Here is a 22,871-nt window from a genome sequence, read left to right on the forward strand (position 1 = left end):
TTTTCTCAGGTTGTGAAAATTCCTGGTTTGTGAAAGGACACAAAAGCCACAGATAGTTTATGATGAGGATGATAAAATCTTTACAACTGACAAAAAACCATAGGTTGACTATTAGAATTTAGAGATAGAAGTGGATGGGGGAAAAAAAGCTTTTCCTTCAACATTGTCACGCAGAAAAAGAATACATAACATAAGATCCTTTTAGGAATGTACAAAGCCAGTATAAAGCAGAGCACTTCCTACAGCTGTAGAAAGAAAAATATATTCAAAACAGCTCTGGTAGAACAGAAAACAAATGTATGGGTTTACAAAGAAGACCAAAAGAGATAACATCAGACAAGAATGAGTACAAATATATAGCATTTTCATTTCTGTGGTTTCCAAAAGTCTCTACCATACTAGGATCTTGCTGAGCTGCTCACTAGTAACATACTGAGTACAGACAAGGTTCCCTCTCTAATCTACACAAAAAAAATGTAAACCAATGAAATATGGCACCCATGGACAAGATATCCTAAGAGTAAATAGGCTAAACACTGCATGACTTGAGGGCTTTCAAATGTTCAATATCATTTGGAATTAAGAAAAAAACCCCACAAACTAACATCAGCCATTACCCTCAAATGAAACTGTCAAAACCAGAGAAACTGCTGTTGTGGGTGGTGGAGGGAGAGTCTGTCACAACAAAACTAGGTTTCAGATGGCATTTGAGTTGGTTTTTTTCTAGAAGGAAAGGAATTCCAGAAGGAAACCTGGATATGAACACCATGCTAGAGGCAGGGCAGCAACAATTGAGGGGGCACCAGGAAGGAAAAACAGACAATATTTGTATAAAGAGAAGAGGCGAACACAAAAGGCAAGTCAGCCATAGAAAACTGCTAATGAAAAACAACTCTAAATCATAGTGGTTCAGTCAAAACTTCTGGAACGTAGATATAATTTGCTGTATTATCAAGAAAATTTTTTTCTAGCAAAGCTAGAAAAAACCAAACCATCTCTGAAGGAGAATTAGAGCCCTGTAACATGGCAGTGTTTTATGTAACCTATAAAACTCCTAGAGCGGCATATAGTTGTTGGTGAATTTAGAAAGCACGAAGGAGGGCATATAATGTATCTTTTACTGCAAAGTTTTAATCAGAGATTGTCAGAGATCCTATAATTATTTTAAGACCATAGAATTTTAGAGCATGATCTGAAATGCTGTAATTCTGTACATACAGAATATTTAGTAACTTCCACAAAATATTTCAGTTTCAATATATATTGAATATTTAAAATATTTCAATATTTCAGCTTTCAATATTGGGTGAAACTAGGGAGGCCAGTCTACGTTCAGCTATTGATTGATAAACGCTCAGCAATGTGCTTCATATTGAGGTGAGCAAAACATGCACCAGTAAGGCACAGCATGTGTTTTTTACATGCTCTGAAGCTGGCCAAAGGAAATTAAATTTCCTCCAGAACATGGCTGTGCAGTACTCTTTACTGAGCAGGACTTTTGCGCCCAATTATACATTTCAAACCTTCCTAAGAGTCACCTGTGTTATCACATTCCAATAAGAACCTGCCTTAAGAAAACCAGAAAGCCTTCCAGAGTTTGCTGGCATTTCAGGTCTGCATAGCCAAAGATAATGTGTCTGAAACAGAACTGTGTCCCCAGCTTCCCTCTATCTTTAAGACAATGATCCAAACCCAAAACTAAGTGGGGAGTGCTGTCCCTGAATATTTTCATGTACCTAAAACCAGCCCAGTGAGTCCACAGATGAGTTGAGAGGGGGAGTACCCGGGAATAGCCCAGGAAATATAATTCTGCCCGGTGCTCTGTGCTCCCACGCTGCATGCTTAAGTATAAAGCCTGGCAAATCCAACTGTAACACATGGGAACATCAGGGAAAACAAGTGAGGCAATTGTAAAAAGTGGTATGAGTAAAACCCTTTCACCTTGTCAGTGCCGAGACTGTGCCCACATTCTTAGCTCTGCTTTGTATTCCATCTAACCCACAACTGTAACGCAAATGGTTTCTCTCCCTTTTCCTAAGCCTGCAAGCCTACTTCACCACACACAAGGTCAGACAGTGGCGGGGCGAGGGGTAGGGGGGCAGTTAACAGGAACAACTGGCATGAAAAAGGTAATTTTTTTAGGTGGAGGGGATTTGCAGGAATAAATTGGAGCTAGATTCTAATCCTCTGAAAGTTTTAGCCAAAGTTAAAGTCCACATTTTGATAACTCCTTCCTTAAGCAAAACACAATACCACCACATATCTTTTTTCCTTTTTTTAATGTCTATTAACTTAAAATCTGAATGTCCGTATCCTTGTGAAAGTCTATTTAGATACAACTGGCTTGTAGCTACAAGAAAATTGCCATTACAGATCACCTTTTTTCCTCAAGAAGCTTGGTATAGACCAGTTGGTTGAGGTTTATAAATTTGCTACCTGTTCTACATGTGCACGGCCCTTGTGTCAGTTAACAAAGCTTCCCACAGCACCAAATCTGCAATCAGATCAAGGCAATTGATCAATCAAATTTCTTTGATTTCCATCTGCAGGCCTACAGGCAAAAATGACAACTCCATCAGAACATCTTTTAGATTGGCAATGAGTGCAGGGAAGTTGATACTATATTCATCCATTTCTTACGGAGAAAACCCATTCTACCTGCCTGACGTTACACAAGACTTAATTTAAACGTACTTTTTAGTATGGCTGAACATGGCCTGCATTGATCCTGTCATACTGACTAAGATGATACTGATGGGAGAAACAGGCTTACCTAACTCCCAAAGGTGATGTAAATAGATGACTAAATGCCTGTGTAATTCTTTGAAGACAAACCGCAGTAAAAAACAGTATGAAAATCAGACTGCAAATATTTCAGTTCAGTAATCCAAATTTAACATTCAGTAATCCAAATTTAACATTCAGTAATCCAAATTCAACATCATTGCAGGTGTTGATTTTTAATCTTCATGTGCATTATTTCTGTCTAATTATCTCCTTTACCTTACAAGGGTGCTGTGAAGATTATTTTATTAATATCTTCAAACCAAAATATGATAGTGGTAGGTACTTTGGAAAGACATTAAAAAGTTAATACTTCCAAATTCAGTTTGGAAGACATGAATACAGCATTAGGATCATGCATTTAAAGATGAAAATAAAGAAATATTAAATGAATGCATGATTTCTTGAACAGCAACTCTACCAGGTACCAAGCGCCACAAAGGAAGTACAGCATGTTGCTGCATAAATAAGCAAAAGATGTGTACAGCACAGCCAAATCAAAGCTGCTTGCGTAATGTTATCTTTAGCATTCATCTGTTTATGAAATAAGGCTACAAATGAGTAATGCTCTTTTAATCTGTTTTAAACATGACTGTAATTTCCTAAGGGGCACAAATAGCAACATTTGAGTGTTAAAATCAGTTTTAGCACCCATTATGGAAAGTATCATAATTTATGTTGAATTTTTGCAGTGGTTGTTGGCCAAGATACACTCTTCAGGTGAATCAAAATAAGCCATAGCACTGAGAGATTCAGGGTTTCAATCTCCGAAATTAAAGAATCAGAATTGCCCGTTTCTCCAATTAAATAGTCTTCCTACTAAACCTAGCCTTCATTCATGAGACAAAGCTTTGAAGATAGACCAAAGCCTGAAAATGAACCATTTTGGGTGGCGAGGAAGACCAGAGGGGAATGTAACACTTGTTATCACAAGTACAACATGGAAGTCTCTTCTATTTCTTCATAGTTTCTGTGAAGGAGCTTGTTTTTCCAAATTAATAATGATAAGGCCAATGGACAACACTGAAGCAAGTTCCATTCACACCAAGAAGTGCCAAGAACTGCTCTAAAATACAGGAAAATTAGAGCTAGAGAGGGACAACTACACTGAGTAGGACCTCAGTAACTAATCCTACAGCTTTAACCACAGTCACTTCTGCTATAACTAGCAACAAGCCACAAAAACAAAGCAGAAACTGTAAGGCATTAGAGAAAGGAAAAAGAAAACCAGCTAAGCCAAGAAAAGCAATGTAATAAAGCCTCTTTCCACAGATCACTGAGTTTGGCAAAAAAGTAGATACTGCACACAAGATGGTTTAAGCTAACAGCTTTGGTCTGGTGATACGATTTAAGGAACCTCAGCACCATTAACCAATAGGTGTATTAATTCATACTCTGTCACAAAACATCACTAACTTGGAAAAGATACCAAAAAACCCCAGCTTTAAAACAATGACATGAAACCCATCAGTCTATTTAGATTGGGTTCTAATAGTTTGGCCACCAACATGAGCAGACAAAAGTACGTTCAGGGATGCAATTACAAGCAGTCACTTCTTTTTTCTTTTTTCAATCAAGGGTTTGTGCACAGCAATACATTACAAATATTGCCATCTATCCCTGCAGACTCTACCCTTTACTCAGAATTAAGGCAAGACAGAGCAACGGCTTGCACTGTATCAGCTGACTGAAACCACTGGTAAAACTAATTTTGACTTCAGATAGAAGCAAAAAGTCACAGTAAAGAGACTACCAAGAAGCTTTAAAGACAAACAATAAAATGGGTGTGAACAGAATCACTCAATTTGAACAGACTACATCTTAATCTGACTTTGTGCTACCTCTCTATAACACTATGACTCCAGTAGCGTGTAACTTTACTGACATACATGTAAAATGAGTACAAAATGATATATGCACTTAAGGGAATTTAAACTTCAAGCACTCTAACTGCTTGACACAGAACAAATTGTCTATGGCACATGAAGTAGTGGCATGACTAAGTTTCAAACAGTTTTATGCTGAAGACAAGAGAGAAATCACTTCTCTGTCATTCGCTACTCACTCACTCAGGTTTCTCCAACACTCAGCTACTCAGATGGTCAGTGCATGAAGAGGACCCTTTCACAGGCTTCAGGGACAGTGAATAGTGCAGAAGATGGTGGAAGGCTGGCAGAGATGCACACCCTTTGGCAGTCTGTATTTCCTCCATTTTCATGAAACACACTTCGAATGGAAGTCATCCTCACTATCAAGGTAAGCGTTCTACCTATCCTATTGACAGCTAATATATGTCCATCCTTTCGCCCACTGGGCACATTAAACAGGCAGCCTGCAAGCTCCATGGTCAGAATCGGGATTTTCCCCCTCTGGCAACTGCCAAAATGTATTTACTGGAATGCTTCAGGTGGAGATTATCATGATAAGGAGCTCACAAAACAAAATATCAAAATACTAGGAATTCTATCAAGGAAAAAAAAATACTGATTTAAAATAAAAGAGAAAAGGAAAAACAAAATATGCTGCAATAAAGAAAAGCAATAGGAAACAAAAAGTTCAACAGGAAATAGAAGGAAACAGAGTGGGAAGGGATAAGAACTAAGGAGGAAGACCGACAGCATGAAAGAAACAGGCACATATTCATATATTCATGAGTATACCCGATGGATCAGTCTTTTCAGCTCTTAATATAGTGTTGATACATATATATCTGCAAAATTCAAGGTGGAAATTGTATGCTTTCCTGGCAAACATTAATTTTACGTTCTTATGGTCTAAACTGTCTTTTACTAAACAATATTGTAAAATTGGACTAATGAAGAAAAAAATAGTGAATCGCATCAGCTAAAGAGAGAAAAATATCCCATTTTGGAAAAAAACTTGTATTAGCCTAAAAATCATGTTGAAATAAAGCACAGTGTTATCTAACAGCATTTATCCAAAATACACAATACTGCTATATGGTATTTGGTTAGGTTCAGACAATTTCTATATTTCAGAATATTTATAATATGGAGTATTCATTCTATATTCTGGAATAACAAGAATAAGAGATATGGCATACAGATGGAAATCCAGAAAGGCAGGGAAGAGGGGAGAGAAAGGGAAAATGACATAGTAAGCAATATAAAGGAAGATTTTTAAAGCTGACAACAGCAAAAAGAGGAAAGTAAGGCACTCTGGTGTAGTTTTGCAAAGATTCAAAGCCCAAAGAGTTCTAATATTTTAAAACCCCAGAAATAACATTGAAATATTCCACAACTGTTGCAGTCATACACACCTCTTCACTGAAGCTGAAAATAAGAGAGACGGGCAGAGAGAGAAGGAGAAGGAGAGAGAGAGACACACTCACACTCCAAGCCAGATTTCTTGGACCTCATATAGACAAAGCCTCTATAAAAAGCAATAATTATCTTGTCTGTACAAGGTCTTACTATCTAGTCCAGTACAGAAGCAGTCATGAGAGATGGACACACTGAGGGAAGAAAGGAAGAAAAGAAACAAGAGGGGGTATGTGTGATATAAAACAACACTTGGAAAACAAGCAGAGAAATACACATCAAAATAAGTTAATAAATTATTTTTATCAATTCTAAAAAAACCCCAAACAATAACAGATGATCATGCTATCTGTTGATGAAATGTGTTAAAAATGACAGCCGTGCATTAACAGATAAAAAAAGGACCTAATGAAAGCAAAGCAGAAATCCCAAATCCCTTAATTTCTATAGCCTAATTCCAACATTTTTGAGGAAACTAAAGGCTTATTTGCATATGCATAATAAAAAGATACAACTTTTATATTAAAAATGCTTAAAATGGACCTCAAGATCACACAGAAATGTTACTTAAACATGCCATTATCATTAAAATAAACAAAATACAAATGTTCTCTGCTAAACAGAAAATTAAAAACCAACCGTTTCTAGAGTAAGAATAGGTTTGCTTAATTATCATTTGCAGCTGAAGTTATCAAACAGATATATGCTCACTGAATAAAAATATGTGGCAGTATCATAGGAAAACAGTATCAAACCAGCAACCCATGGATTTTCAAGACCACTTTTGTTTGGAATATTTTTGAAAACTGCCACTTTCACAGTCCCTACACTGGCAGAAGTTCTCTTAAAGTCATTGGAACTCTTGCTGGTATTGGGACTGTGGGATCTTTAGCTCCCATTCAGCAAGGTACTTCAGCATGTGTTTTAAGCAGGACTTTGACAGTTAGACATACACTTGTTCGCTTTGTTGAATCAGGGCCCATATGATCAGAATTTTCAAGGAATTTTTGCTTCCATCTTTTTGTTGTTGTTGTTACTTATTTCAAGATAAGACATTTATGTCATATATATATTATATTACTTATAAAATATTTTAAATGTAATTTTAACATTTTAATAAAATTACCAGAAGACAACCATTGGCCTAAATATCTCACCCTTGAGGTCCATCAGCATTTACGCCTTCCCCTTCAGAGGGAATACATTTAGGCCAACGTCCCGCATGAGCCACACTGGCGGTCAGGAGGCTTCAAATGGACAGAACCCTCCTCCTTTTGACAAAACACATTCAGAAACCCTCCAAAGGCATTAACACTGTGTCTGCACGTACACACTTGAGTGATGCAGTCTACGTGTGCGATTAAGACATTCCCCTGGGGCAGTCACTTACTAGAATTACTGCTGTCATCCTTGGTTCCATCGAGACTTCCATCGGGGTGCATTTGCAAGTAGTAGCCTTGCCTGCAATATAACCTGGTCACTATACCCTTGAGCTGGGGATCTGAAAGACAAACATATTTTGTCACTAGCCTCAAAACTTTTTCCAAGAGTTATCCCTACTTCTCTCACTGTAGGAGGAAGTTTGGTGAAGCAGCATTGCTGTCTTAAAAGTAAGTACTAAAACAGGATGGGTCCTGATGGAGATGGAGAAAAATCTTGCCACAGAGTATTATTAGGCCAGTTGCATGTCCTGTTCTCTGCCTCCAACATCCTTCATTATAATTAACACAGGTAAAACACAGAACAAAAGAATACCCCAAACACCTGTAGTCAAAAGACTTAAACAAGATTAAGCTAAGCCCTGCAAAAAAATTTTAGATTTCAGCAAGAACTAAAGAGCCTTACAGTCACTAACAAAACATTTAAAAAACCCTACTTGTTTCATACATGTTAGTAACTTACTATACTTCATGTAAGTTTTAAGGATACTTGGAGGAAAAGTTCTGTTTCCTTTCACTCTCTACCAAAAGTGCTGAACTTATCCAGTAGAATAATTTGTAACAGTCCCATCTGAAGAGTTACGAAAATATTTTACCAATCTAGAGGTCGATACCATTCACCTTCCCTCTCCCAATCCCCAGGGAATAACACCAACAGTCGGGGCAAGCCACAACTCTCCTTCAAATGAGGAAAAAAACCTCTTAGTAAGCTAAAAGTATATGGGAAATTCAGGTAGCTGAACAGTTAAGCTATCCTGTTCAATACTCTGCATTTAAGAAAATTGCGAAGAATTGTGCAGGGGCTGCTAAGCCACAACTTTATGATTCATCTCAGTGATGGTGCTTTCCCAAATCACAAATTAAGCTGCTGCAGAACTGGTTCAGTGGTGAGGAAGAGGACATCGCATCTTAAAAAAAAATCAACAGCACCACCTCCATGTGTCACTGGAATTAATATTGTTAAACATAAACTATTAGGCTCAACTCCAGGCAGCCAGTACATAAAATTGTGAGGACATTGGCATTAAAAGCATTTATGTTTTAGCATGCTTACTCCTGCAATAATGAACTAAAATCAGAAAGACTTTGAGACAGATATGTAATAAAATGAACAGGTGAATCTAAAGAAGACAGGAATTATTTCCATGCAACCCTGTGGCCAGAATGTAAAATCCTCCTTGGATTATGTATAATTGCTCTCACAATCAATTACACTGGGTTACTTACAGTATCCTAAGGGGAGGTGAAAATAAACACGGATAAACAAAACTGCCTCTGAGTGAAATGCTCTGAAGTTTTCTATAGAGGCTCAGTTTCGTGAAACAATTATGGAAATGTCAAGTTTTTATTGAATATCCAAATTACAAAGTCATATTAAACAATAAACCCATATAAATTAAGAATATAAGATTAAACTGTAAATATAATAAAACCTGTTACTATAAATATTAACACTGTAAGACTTTGGAGATATGGAAATAATAGAAACATTTGATGATCAACACGTAAGCACATTACAATCTTTTTTTTCTTTTAACTGCAAATTTTTCTTCCTGTGATTTTTTACATTGGCAAAAGTTTCTCTGTCTTTATATAAGTATACTCAGAAACAAATATTTTTAAAAATTATCAGTAGAATAAACTGTATTTTCTTTAAATGTACTGTCTTACTTTCATAATTTAAAAAATGAAATATGAGTTCCTTTTACACAGGCACTGTTTCTATCAATGTATGCTTTCAATATTCACTTCCAAATTGATTTTAAACATACTTTACACATATTAAAATGGTGTCTCAAAAGACAAAAGAAAAATATTATAAAAATGCTATTAAAACTAGAGCTTTAAAAAGTATTTACAGGAAAATATCAGTACCTTGAAAACCAGTTTTGGTACCTAAAGAATGATGAATAAATAATTCTTTATCATCACTTCTAGCTTAAAGAAGTATCATAGGAAGGCAAAGTACAGTCAACTCACTATCACCAGCTGTTTACATCTATGGCTTCATGGGAAACATGAAACTTAGAAGTGACTTTCAGAGTTGTTCTTTATACTGATTCTATTAATTTTTCTAAATTCACAAATAAAATCTACTTTCTAACAATAAATTGCACAATCATTTGTCTATGTTTTTCAAAAAGCATTATTTAAAGTTAACCCTGCTTTACCAGCTACCCAAAATTATAACTGAACGAAAATAATTTGGTGGATAGCTATGCACTTCAGCTAGCATTTCAGGCTATGTGAGATGAGGCAGGGTATGAATCCCCCATTTATTTGTTCTCTCAAGTCCAAACACAGCAAAATAATAACTATTATAGCATGAGACCAGAGGATCCTTGTCATGTGTCATATCTCACTTGATACAGTTTTAATGGTTTCATTTGTCAGAGAACTGAACAAAACTGTCCCAAAACATGGCTCTTTCAATTGAATGTTTCATTGAAAACTGTAATTTACTATTAATAAAGTGATACTAATTAATATTTTCATTGTGCAAAGGAGATCTCTGTAGACTAGTAAAGGGGAACTAATAAAGAAAAGTCTTTTTCTTCCCATGAAATGTAGCAACTGAAACTTTCTCTTTGCGTTCTTTCCTGTGGATTGTTAAACCCCTTTTTACCCACCCTCCTAAGAACATCTTTTGTACCTTAAGTTCCTACCTTGTCATTAGCAAGATTAAAACTTTTATTCCGGAAAAGTAATTTGATCATGCATTTTTTACTAGTTCTTTATCACCATATTAATATATATACCAACACTTTGGATCCACAAATTAAACTAAGTAATAACTAAATTCAACAGTACAGTGCTCAAAAACTGGGGGGAGCTAGGAAATGAACATGGTATTTCTTTGATCTTAGCCAAAAAGCAACCCAGGTTTAGTGATGGAGGTGTATGAAATGACTCATTAATTTCAATGCTAGCCATAATAAGCTGTAGTCAAAAGACTACTCTATACAGCCTCAAGGCAAGTATCTCCAAGATGAAGCAGACAATCCTGTCAGGCAAGGAATTTATCTCTTCTCCTTGCAGAAAAATAAATGACAGGTCCTTTTTGAGGGACCTGGTCAGCAAGCAGAGAAGAGAAATTCACTATTCCCTGTATTTCTATAGCATTTTATCTACCCATTGTCACTTAACAATATTACAGTCTCAGCTTCAGGTGCTTTACAGATGAGTTTCTCGAATTCTTCTTGACCACATTTTGAGTGACCAGCATGGCCCAGAAACACCAGCAGAAGACTGATGCTATCTGTCCACATGGACGCTGGATACATTATACTTTTTAACTCCCACTGCAGTGGTAGACAGACCAGCAATTACTCTTACCCCTTACTTTACACCGCATGCCTTTTTCTTCTCACATGAAAGAAAAAGGGAATGGCAAAAGAACACAAATGAACAGGGTGTGAGTAGACAACCAAAGAGTTCCCAGCTCTCATGATTTTATTACAGATATTTTGCTACTAGTTCTTTTACAGTCCTAGCCACCACACTGAGGTGATTATGTGAAAAATACAATTTCTCTTTAATTTTAAACACCTTGACTTCGGGGGGGGGGGGGCGGAACCCAAACCAGCAAACTTCACCATGGATCAAAATCAAAGGACAGTTCAACATCTCCTACTGATTTTTACTGATCTTATTTTGCACCTTAACTTCTGATTTTGAACACTTCAGTGTGAAAAGCCTGTAATGCTCCACCCTGGAAAGAATTGTCCTGACTTCTAGTTATTAGAGGTGGTTGCTAAAAATTGAAAGATGTTGTGCTGAATGGACAAAGCAAGAGCTTCTCAAACTTTTCTTCCACAGCAGCCTGCATGACAGCAGCCACTTGCAGCCTGCATTTATTGCTTTTTTTCATTGTCAGTGGTGACAGCTGGATGCATGACTGCAGTTAGCATGCACACTCTGTCAGTAGCTTTTCTGATGCCCTCTACAAAGGGAGTTTAATTAAGATGTCTTCTCCCTCGAATGCCGAATGCCATCTACAAAAATGGCTTTGGCATTAACTCATGATAGGCTGAATTCAGATCTTGCTTTAGAACAATTACAACACTTTATGTTTGAATTAAGAATATTTTCTGTTCACAAACAGAATGGTTTTAGCATCTCCTTCCCCACCGCCACAGGCTGCCAGGACAGATATCTTTAGAAATAAACAAGGGGGGAAACTCATTAGATATGGGTGTTAAGGTTTTTACCTTTGTATTAAGACATAGATGAATTTACAATGCTAGAAGAACAATGGTGAATATGCACATTGTATTTTAACACCATGAAAAATGAATGCCTTAGCATCCACTGGAGTTTTAATGTTTAGTTTTTACCACAGGAGGGCTTTTTTGCCTGTCATTATTTATTTACTCCCTCTTTTGAGTAAAGGTACTAAATAAAAGCCTGCTTGAGCTGACAAGCAAATGCTTAATGGTGGGTTAGTCTCATATCAACTCACATTCTTATGGGGAATAAACTCCACTATTCAGTCAATTACCAGTCTGTCACAAAATGAGTTGCTCAGCGAGTCAAATGAAAGCCAGTATTTAGAGGTACATTCTGCTCAGATAGCATAGCATCAAATTCATGTTAACAACTGGTAGCTCCAGGTCCTTTATGTTTTACTTGCCCTTTATTCTTTGCATTTCTCTCCTGCAGTTTTTGCTTTTGGATATTCCAGTACTAAAAATACTATACAGGCTGGTCCAGAATAAATCAGACTTTTTTTGGTGCGTTTTGTTTTGGTTTGTTTTTTAAGATTTCTGGTGCTCCAACAGTCAGTTGATTGTCATTTTTTGCTCACGGATGTTATGATCTGCTTTTGTTAATAACATTCTGCTTCATCTATTAAACTTTATTTGAAATACCAAAACATTCATCATTTATAATAGGATTAAAAAATTGTCAAACCCCCCCAAAAGCTGCAACCCCTAGGTTTCTTGTGAAGTTGGGAAGCAAAATACCCACTCAAAGCACTGAGTGACTCACCCACTCCAGACCCACCTCCCAGTTCTTTCGTAAGGTCTGGGACATATAAAAGGCCGCTTTTCCTGACTTCTCACATAAGAGCACCTGACAACAGTGTTGTTTGGAGTTTTGGACTGGGCTTCTTGCAGTTTCTCTTGCTGAATCCACTCTACTAATTAGCTACCCACCACGGATAGGATTAGAGCACACCCACTAGACCACAGTTCAAGGCAGCCTCCAGCCCTTCACTGACTTCTGCACAGAAACCTATTGACACTCCAGATACATGTCTTGATAGTATTAAAAACCTTAAATGTGTCAGTACTACTTTGTATTTTAGAACCATTTTCCGCTAGGCAATTCAGCTCCAGGAGGGACCAAATCCCATGTAAAATGACATTTTCTTTTTGGATTCTCATTTCAAGTATTTCAGATGCTGCTGTAATGCTTTTCCCAGTTTCCAAAAGTTGCCTTCTTCTCAAGCATACTGTTTATCTTTAATTTCAACAGAACTCTAACAGGTACAGTCAGTACAGATGATCGCACTACACTCCTTACACCTTGTTTTTAGCAAATTTTGCATTGCCATTCAGAACATAAAAGTGCAGGGTCCTCTGATATGCACGTTACACAAGCAGAAAAGCAAGCATCCCAAAGAAAATGGGGAATTCCCATAGCCAATGGGGAACTCAAAATGCATAATTTTGTACTTAATTGAAAGGTGATAAAATCCTAAATAGGCATCTAAAACCATAATGTTCCCTCATTACTAAACCCTTCAGCTGTTCTTATGATATAGCTCTTGCTTTCAAAATCTTTATACACTTGTAACTTCTTCATTATTTTGTCTGTCCTGTGTCCTGGTGTCTTGATGTTCTAAAGTTTCTGATCATGTTGGGTTTACTTTCTCTCATTATTAATAGGAAGTGATAAAATATGGGCATTTATATGCTACTGCTCTCTGATCTTAACAATAATGTTTTTACTATCTTATAATTGACACCAGAAAACTAAAATTTAATTAAGAACTTGAAAGAAAAACACTTTTAAAAGAAAGTTTTGCTCTATTCAGGACAGAGGGGAAAAAGATGTAATGTGAACTCAGGAAAGAAATAGCTCCCATTATTCCCTGTTCCCGTAAGTAATAATAGTACTTATTCTGAAATGCGGTGTCTCTTTCTGTGCTCGCTTATTTTTCTGTCCTCGTGATGATTACAGGGCACTCAACTTTGGTGTTTATTTTTAACTCTACTTTTTGTCTGTTCATGCCTCATATCACAAGCTCGTCTCCCGCAGAACCTCGCTTTGAGAGCACATTTAAGAGAGACAGAGAGTCCTCCTGTGTTCCTGTGCTGTCATTGTCATCGGCACTCTTCCACAGCGTTTATGAAATTTCTTGGTAAACTATGAAAGCAGGTCAGAGCTTTGCAAAATGGTTGCTTTTCTTGAAAGCACAGCATCACACCCTTTGTGCTGGCATCCTTGCCTTTGTATTGCAAATGTTTTTATGTTAACTGCAAAATGTGCTCCCTTCCATTTGTGTGCTCTGACATTTTGTCTCTAGGTCTTACAATACATTTCAAACTACATGAAATTTGCTTTTTGCTGTGTGGTTTTACTGGAAAAAAATTTGATTGTCAATGGAATTACAGCAACTTGGCTTCTAGCTGGGATAATTTATATCTGTTCAGATTCACAAGACAATTGTATTTAATAGAGCCGTCTACAGCATAAGTGTTAACAGTATTCTGAACCAGCCATATTATTTTTGGAGGGTATTTGTTGGAAAGGGAAGAGGTTGAGATTGTTTAAAAACACATTGTTCCAAAATCACATTTTTACATGGGTATGGCAGCTTAATTTTAGGAACTTCATTTTAAAAATTGCATTTCTTTCCCTACTGGACTCTATTGTACATATCCAGTGTCTGATTTTGCAACATATGAATTTGTTGGGAGATTTTTCCCTAAGTACTGCCTTCCACTGTTGACCCACGTTCCTTCTAATACACTAAAATTCAATGATCTATAATTTCTCAGTATCTAAAATACCTGATGTTATACACAAGAATATTGAGAAGAAGCTGGGCCCTACTTGCAGGCTTACTTAGACAGCATTAGTCACATTTAATGCATTTAACTGTTACCTAACAAGCATCATCTTTTATTGACACAAAAAAACCCATCTTTGCAACTCTATTCACTTTCTCAAAGTTTACTTCCAAATGCTAAAAGTTCTGTTGTCTGAAGTCCCATGTTACAGAAGTCTTACTATTACAATTTTTATTTGTTCTTTTCATTTTACATAGGCCTAAAAAATATTCTGTTTTACTGATCTTCTTGACCTAAATAAAATAATTTTCTATGATATTATTCTCTCCTATACCTGAATATCTTAGTTCTACTGGTGTTTTCTTGCTTCTGAATTTTGACAGTAAAACATTAACATCATACAACATATTGCTTAACATTTATCTTTAAATGAAAACATTAGGCAATAGATCCCTGACTTAAGTAATTTCTGTGTCCTCATTTTTGCAATAATCTCCACTTTGTTATTTTCCATAAAAAGGCCCTGTGAAAGGCCAAACTTTTTTTAGTTACATTCAAAAAATACCCAGGCATCACAATGTCACAAATTCTATTACCATTTCACTTACATATAAAATTCAACTAATGCATTGCCCTTTGAAACAGTAAATAAATGGGTTTTAAGAATGAGATTTCTCTGAAGAAGTCACTGAACATTGAAATCACAATAGGATGGGCATAGATGACCTTTCTAAATGTAACTGAATATATTTCACACAACACCTAACTTACCAAAAAAAGAATTTTATACTCCCTTTCCTAGATTATTCATATTTTTAGTACTAAATGTTTAAACATTATGTTTATTTTTACAATCTTGAATATTTTTCTCCTTGCATACTGCATCACAAAGCATTGAAATATTTGAAGTCAGCTTCTATTTCTTTCATAAACTGACTTAGAATTAAATGTGAAAAGCACCTAAACAATGTATTTTAAAAGTATTTGAAACTATCATGGTAATGCTCAGTGGAGAGAGGATAGCAGCATAATTTGCAATGCTAATATTGAAACCTAAACCACACTCCATTTTCAAATGTTACATACAGGAAACTTCCATAATACTGAGCGGCAGAGGTCCTTAACTTGTTATTAACTTTATTTAATTCTTGTCAGAATACATAAAAGCCAACAAAAAGTAGTATATTTTTTCTTCTTAGATATGCAACAGCATTTCACTTTTGAAATGTGCAATTCAAGAACATATTGTATTGTATTTATTTTTACTTTCTTGCCAATGGTACAAAATACTAAACCATTCACATTACTTTCAAGAAAATTCAAATTTTCATCTACTAACTAGCTTCAAAAGTGGAGGGAAATGGATGAATTGCATTGTCAATGAACTGAGACAAAGGAGATTTTATCCAATTACATAGTGATAACTACAAATTGCAATATATAGAATTGTAGAATCATTTAGGTTGGAAAAGACCTTTAAGATCATCAAGTCCAACTGTTAACCCAGCCAAGTCCACTACTAAACTATGTCCCCAAGTGCCACATCTCTGTATTTTTTATATACCTCCAGGGATGGGGACTCAACCACTTCCCTGGGCAGCCAGTTCCAGTGCTTGACAACCCCTTTGGGTGAAGAAATTTTTCCTAATGTCCAATCTAATCCTCCACCCGGCACAGCTTGAGGCTGTTTCCTCTCATCCTATCACTCATTGCTTGGGAGAAGAGACTGACACCCACCTCGTTACAACCTCCTTTCAGGCAGCTGCAGAGAGCGATAAGATCCCCCCCTCAGCCACCTTTTCTGCAGGCTAAACAGCCCCAGTTGCCTCAGCTGCTCCCCATAAGACTTGTTCTCATATGGTATGTCAGATACATTGCAGAGCAAAGACACAGGTTTTTTTGATAGCTGAACAACATATAAGCCTTTCTTGGTTTCAGGTGCAGCAGATCCCAAATATCTCTTAATACAGCAGTCTCAATTTTTACTTCCACCACCATAAACAGATACAGTACTACATTTTACAAAATTGCAAAAAATCACAAATTTAGCTGGGTTGAGTAGACTGAACAGAGATTTGTACAGGTTTAAATTCATAAATCAGAAAGCCACCAGAAATGTGACTTGTTCTTTTTGATTAGTGCTAATAATTTAGCACACAAATGTAAAGTGATGAATGAAACAATAAAAGCACTAAGTTTGGAGCAAAGACAAAATAAAAAAAATTAAAAAGCACTCAAAAAGAAATAAGTACCAAGGAAGTTGATAATTAATTACATTTTAATTTAGTGTTTAATGATGTAAAAAACACAGGGTTTGCTTTTTTTTATCTGACAAAAAGCATTTACTATGAAAAATATGTATCAATGACCTTCAAAAACATGTAAAAGTAAATATATTCCTTAGTTGAACATTATGTATCTATGTATTATTGTTTAATCCTTATGTTTTAACATAAATCCTCACTGTCAAACCATGTCATTCACCAACACTGCCTGAACAGATTTGTTTACAAAGACATAAAATCCCAGCAAAATGAGAACTGTTAAATGCAAATTACATTTCAGTCCTCTTCATGAACAAGTAATATTACTGGAGATACATGACTCCAAAGATACATGGCCAGGATGAAAGGAAAACTGATTGAGGAATGGATAATCTCATTATGAAAAGGAAATAAATGTATTTCCATGTTTTTTATTAGTTAGGAACAATCTTTATTTTTTCCATATAAAGCAAGATTATATACAAGCTAAAGTTTGCACTGTTAACATACATAAAATACCTTATTTATTTAAAAAAATATTTATTTGCATAGGAATGCATGAATGCACAGACATTTATTCATATGGAAGCTCTACAAAAGAATTAATATCATTACACATACAGTACCACTAATAATTATTTAACATTTTTATAACATTCCATTGCTCTTTCACAACAGGTTGCTGTTTGCAGTTTAATCTCCAATCTGTAACAGCAATAGAAATTAAAGTAGGGCAATATTACCACAATATTACCAAAAGCATATAATTGAGGAATTGAGGATCTACTGTTTTTTTTTTTTTTAAAGAACAAATTATATGCCCAAGAAATGTCATGAGTTATAGGAAGTGGATTATTAAGAACAGTTGAACCAGAAAATAGCAAGTCATACTAAATATTTCAATTCTTTCATTTTTGCAGTGTATCTAAGCATAACTCTGGAATCCTATTTAACCAGGGACCTGCTGAAGAAATAGCGAACATTTTCTGATAGTTTATTCTACTGTATGCACAAGCACTTGTATTTTATTTGCAAGATAAAATGCAGTGAGATGGAGAGACAGAAAGAGAAGTAATGCATGGCTGCTTTTGGTTTTCTGGGAACACATTTTCCCCAAATCATCCCTGTGAGAAAGGTGAGAGTCCTGTTCAGCCTACAGACTGCAAGGCCTCATAATTTGTGGTATTAAACACAACTCAGAAATCTTAATAGAAGCAGCCTGGAAAACTGATCTTCAGCCAGTGCAACAAGAAAATAATCCCCTGTACTTGACCAGTCTGTGGAATTTCTAATTCAGATTTACAGGCTCATTTCTTCTATCATCAGTATGACAAAGCCATGTGTCTTTACTAGACATGCTCCCTGCTTATTTTTTGAGTTTAACTTGGCATACAACTTCAAGGTGGGTTGTGTTTTTTTTCTTCTCCCCATCTCTGCTATGCAAGAAAACTTGGAATAGACAGAAAGGAAACAACCTTTTATAATGTTACGTGATCCCAGGAGCTGGGCTTTAAGGAAATCCGTAGATTTTGACACTGACAATACTAGACAGATCACAAAAAACTGACAGGCAGTGACTCAACAAATCCTTTTTGAGGGACCTCAGCACAAACAGCCTTGCTTCTCTGGAACTCTGGAAGCTCTGGCTTCGAGACTGGCTCTAGCAAGAAAAAAAAATGGCTGTAAGTGGCAGACTCCTTTTATGCCACCTAATGCTCCTAGAGGAATAAAACCCCACACAAAGCACCAAACAAAACCAAACTACTTATCCCACGTAGATTACTCCAGCTCTCTTACCAGTCCAGGTATTTAGCTGCTAACCAGAAACTAAGCAGAACTGTACTTGTAGTATCTATGAGAAAATGATCAGAAACAGTTCAGGTCAACACAATTACTCCATAAAAAGAAGTAAATCTTCCAGTTCCAAGTTTTTGATGATATGGTGGAGACAGTCAGCAGAGACTACCCCAGCCTCTCACTGGCACCATGAACTAAACCTACTGTTCACCTACAAAAAACCAAAAGTACTCTATAAAGTCTCACAAGACTGAATATTTCTACTAGGTTTTGGAGGAGCAAAAAGTTGGTTCAAACTTTGATGGAGACCTGCCCAAAAATACCTCAAAAACACTGAAAGGGCTTTCAACCTCTAAACCCAAATTTTATTAGAACATTAACTAGAACAATTAGGTTTTAATTATATGACCAGAAAGTGACATAAAAAATAAGTAAGGGTTTTATAAGAAATCTCACATCCTATCTAGTACATTTTTGCAGTAATTTCATGATCTGTTTTTTTCATCCTGCTTTGCCTCCAGTCCAGTGCTCTCACCATGGAGAACTGGCTATACATCTACCATCTGTATTTCTTTTAACCTGTTCAAGTGACGGGCTCTCCTTGTCCCATTTCTCACATCTTGTCTTTTACTCCTTATTGGCTGTTCTCTTCAGTTCAGCACTGTTTCCCAGCTGTGCATCTCCAACTATGCTGAGCAGTAAAGAAAACATAAGAAAGCAGCTATCCTTCCTGCTGTCCAATCATATCTTAACTTTAATAACAAAACAAATTTGCAAACTTAAAGAAATAAAAGAAACATGCCATCTGTGACACATATCCTTCTTCACAAATTCATAGAAACAGATTGTCTTTAGGCTAACTATGCACGTAACAGAAGATAAAAACTCCACCTCGTAGCTACTAGGAAATAATACACAGTCTACAATTTCTGGTTGTATACACAGAAGTCTATCAGCACATTGAGCCAAAGTCACCAGCAACTTCGTCAGCCATCACATGCATTTTGCAGGGTAGTGAGTCAGACTGAAGATCCATGGCAGTTTCCAAATGTGTATTTTCTCCCAAGATGTGCAATACAAAACTGGCAAAAAAATTCCAAACCAAAACATATTCCTCAAGTCTGGTGAGCCACAACACTTCCACAACGATGGCCCCTCCCTTCACTGTCTGCTTGGCCAAAATCAGTTACACCAGCGTCATTCCTTGTCAAGTCTGGCATCACATCACATCTTAATTTATTACAGATTACGTGTGTGAAGATACTAAACAAGGCACATTCCAGACCTGTTGTTGGTGTATTCCAATGACATAACAAGTGACATTCCTCTGATCAAGTACTGAACTCTGCCCCTCAGCTAGTGATCTTGAACTCCTTCAAGGAGTGGGGAGAAACAGGGAGCCCTTGGTATAAATTCCCTCATTCTGAAGCCCGGGCAAAAAAATCACCAAATGAGTAACACCCAAGATAGCTTATTTATCCACCCAAAACATCTATTATGCACTCTTCAGACCTGTTCACTTGCTGGAGACGGTAATGCTCTCAACCCTTTGGATGAGCCTTTCCTCCCCAGGACTCCACTCCAGCCCCCGTCAGACTATTCTGTTTGGACTAGAGTTATGGTCTGACCCAGCCAGCCACTCATTCACTCTTACACTGTGTCAAGAGACCCACCTGTACTATAAAAATGCAGCCATATGGGCACAACTAAATTTAAACTGGTTTGCTTAGCATCCTCAGCTATCAGCTGCTAACTTTTCACACACCAGGGTTTCTACTTCACCCTTTAATTTGAAGCTTGTCCTGGAAACTGCCTTACGGGACATGCACATTCAAGTAGCATGTTTTAAACAGAAATCAAGAGCAGTTTTATTCTCCAGATCCGTTTGCTTGTACTGCAGCAGTATCTTGTTAGACTGAGGTGCTACCACTCAAGCCAGCATTCAGGAGAGCCAACAGGTATGCTGCCACAGAACAAACTACATTTTCTGAGTATTAATATTAAACTCTCTTTAAATCGTTTATGTTTCCTGCACATTTATTATACCGACAACTTACATGTTATTTGAAGCTGAAAGATTAGAGATTGAAAAGCAGGAAATTTGTCCCTGGGATTTCCACAGCAACTTTTGCCCCCACCTAGTGACACTGCAGTGACAGCAAGGCTATTAGCCCATATTACTGATCAGCTGCCACAAGAAGCACAAATTTTACTCTGTCGTCACATCCTAACAACAGCTTTCAATGGAAAGTTTCAGGTTTCTTTAGCTTCACAACCAGGCGCCCGAGCTTTCCAAGGCTGGGGCAAGGCTGGCCGCTGAGGGCCCACAGTGCCGGCCTCGGCTGGGCGGCTGCCCCTCGGCTCCAGGCTGGTCAGCAGGCACACTAACTTCAAAACTCTGCGTTGCCTCAGCGTGGTGTAAAAATAATTGCTGCCTGTCCTGTTTTCGTTTTCTAACCCACATGGCCTCTTACTTGGGCTGTAGTCCTCTGCACTGTACCAGAGGTGTTGCTAGTGCTTCACGTGTAATACTGCGGGGGAAATGCTGCATGGCTTACTATCATAACACATTTCCAATATGTTTTTACATACACTTCAAAAACAACATAGCATAGCATGAAGTACCTACCATTTTAACTTTTTATTAGGATATAAATTCAAGCTTCTCCAGCTCCTAAGTGTAGACAGAAAACCAAACCAAAACAAAAAAAACCCAGAAAGGATATTACTAATCCAGAAAGCTGTCCAAAATTAATAATTAATTCCTTTTCAACCAAGCTCAAATTATAGCAGAAGTTTATTTTTGTTTATTTTTCAGAGGCTTTTGATGTAGTTGTCTATTTCTACACTGAAATGCAGCAGAAATCTCTGACATAAAACTTGTTCAGATTTGATACACAAGCCAAAGTCCCTTTTCTATACAGAGAGACAATGGGCATGTATGGGCCTTGATTATGCTTTATTAGGTTCTTCACTAAAATCTGTGTCAGTGGCCCTGTCAAGGGGACAAAACTTGATTTTTCTAAGAAATTATTTTTAGTTGCAGGCATAGTGTGGGTTTATCAGAGAAGGAAGAGGAGGAAAGGGAAAAGAGAAGTAAAAGCTTCCATCACCCTGACTACTGCACTGCCAGCTGTGTGCTGCCACAAAACTCACCCACCATCTTTTCTAGCACGTATTCTATGGACAAACCAGAAGTCTGCTGCTTTATAATCGAAGTATCACTTCAGCTGTTTCTAGGGAACATAACAAGACAGCAAAGGAGGCACGAGACACCGGAAAGCAGCTGAGCAATGGCTTTGCTTTCAGTACAAGGCTTGAAGACACCAGGCCATTCTGTACTGAACGTGCCCATACGGTCCTTGCCACTGTATTGCCAAAGCAACAGAGGGGTTCTCCAGCAGGTGCTTCCCCACTGCAACAGTGAGCAGAGCAGCAGTGGCAACTCACCTTACCGAGAAGGACCGACACAGCTCAGAAACTATTTGTGCCACATGACTTTAGGTTTCTGAGATGAGCGCCCTGACTCACACTCTGTCGTAAACTACTCGGGGCATCTGATGCTGAAGGTAGAGGCCTGAAGTTGGATGATGTGAATAAAGGAACTGTGGTGTCACCCAGGACATCTGCAACTGGAAAAGGACTTTGATCTGAGTCTCCATAGCACCGGTAACTGCCTGGAAGTTGGATGGGTGGCCTTTTGTTTTTAGAACCATGATCAACAAAATTTTTTTGTAGTTTACCAAAATAAAAGAAACCCTAAAATAAAAAGCAAAACCAAATGGAAGCTCTTCCATTCTTCTCTAACAGACCAAAGTGAACAGTGGTGGTTGAAAAGGCATTGGGTCACACCACGAAAACCACAAAATCATCAATAACTCAAGAGTACAAATCCTTCATTTCCTGACAAACAATACTTAATTCAGCCAAAGAGTAAATATTTCATTTCAAAGATGAATGCAAGTTTATAATTTAAATATTAAATTGACTGACAACTTGAAATAAACACTTGCTTCAAAACTGGAAAAATAATAGTGGTAAAAATTGTAAAATGCTTATCTGAAAATAAAAGGCTTACTCCAGATTGCTTTCGGGTTTACCCCTTTCCCCTATAATGGCTAAACTAACATGTTTGTGAAGACTGTTTTGTTGCATTCAGTTCTACATTCTAGAATCAACAAGCTTGCAAAGAAAAGTACCTTTAAAAATAGCCCTGTCCTACCAAATATCCCACCTAAAGCACAGGCACACAAATCCTTTCCATCTGAGCTAATAGGATCACTT

The 22,871-nt window shown here is 37.1% G+C and overlaps 1 protein-coding gene across 3 annotated transcripts in view; it reads right to left on the minus strand.

Moving 5' to 3' along the window:
• The window catches only part of FGF14 (fibroblast growth factor 14), a 471,862-nt gene that overhangs the window by 101,187 nt on the left and 347,804 nt on the right, over window positions 1-22,871 (minus strand). For all 3 annotated transcript variants that reach the window (XM_080375679.1, XM_080375677.1, XM_080375678.1), the window contains one exon: window positions 7,456-7,566. In XM_080375679.1, coding sequence (XP_080231805.1) covers window positions 7,456-7,566 — 111 coding nt within the window. The remainder of the gene's footprint in view (window positions 1-7,455; window positions 7,567-22,871) is intronic.

Source organism: Falco punctatus (genome assembly GCF_963210335.1).
Source record: "Falco punctatus genome assembly, chromosome: 2".
Classification (NCBI taxonomy): Eukaryota; Metazoa; Chordata; class Aves; order Falconiformes; family Falconidae; genus Falco; species Falco punctatus.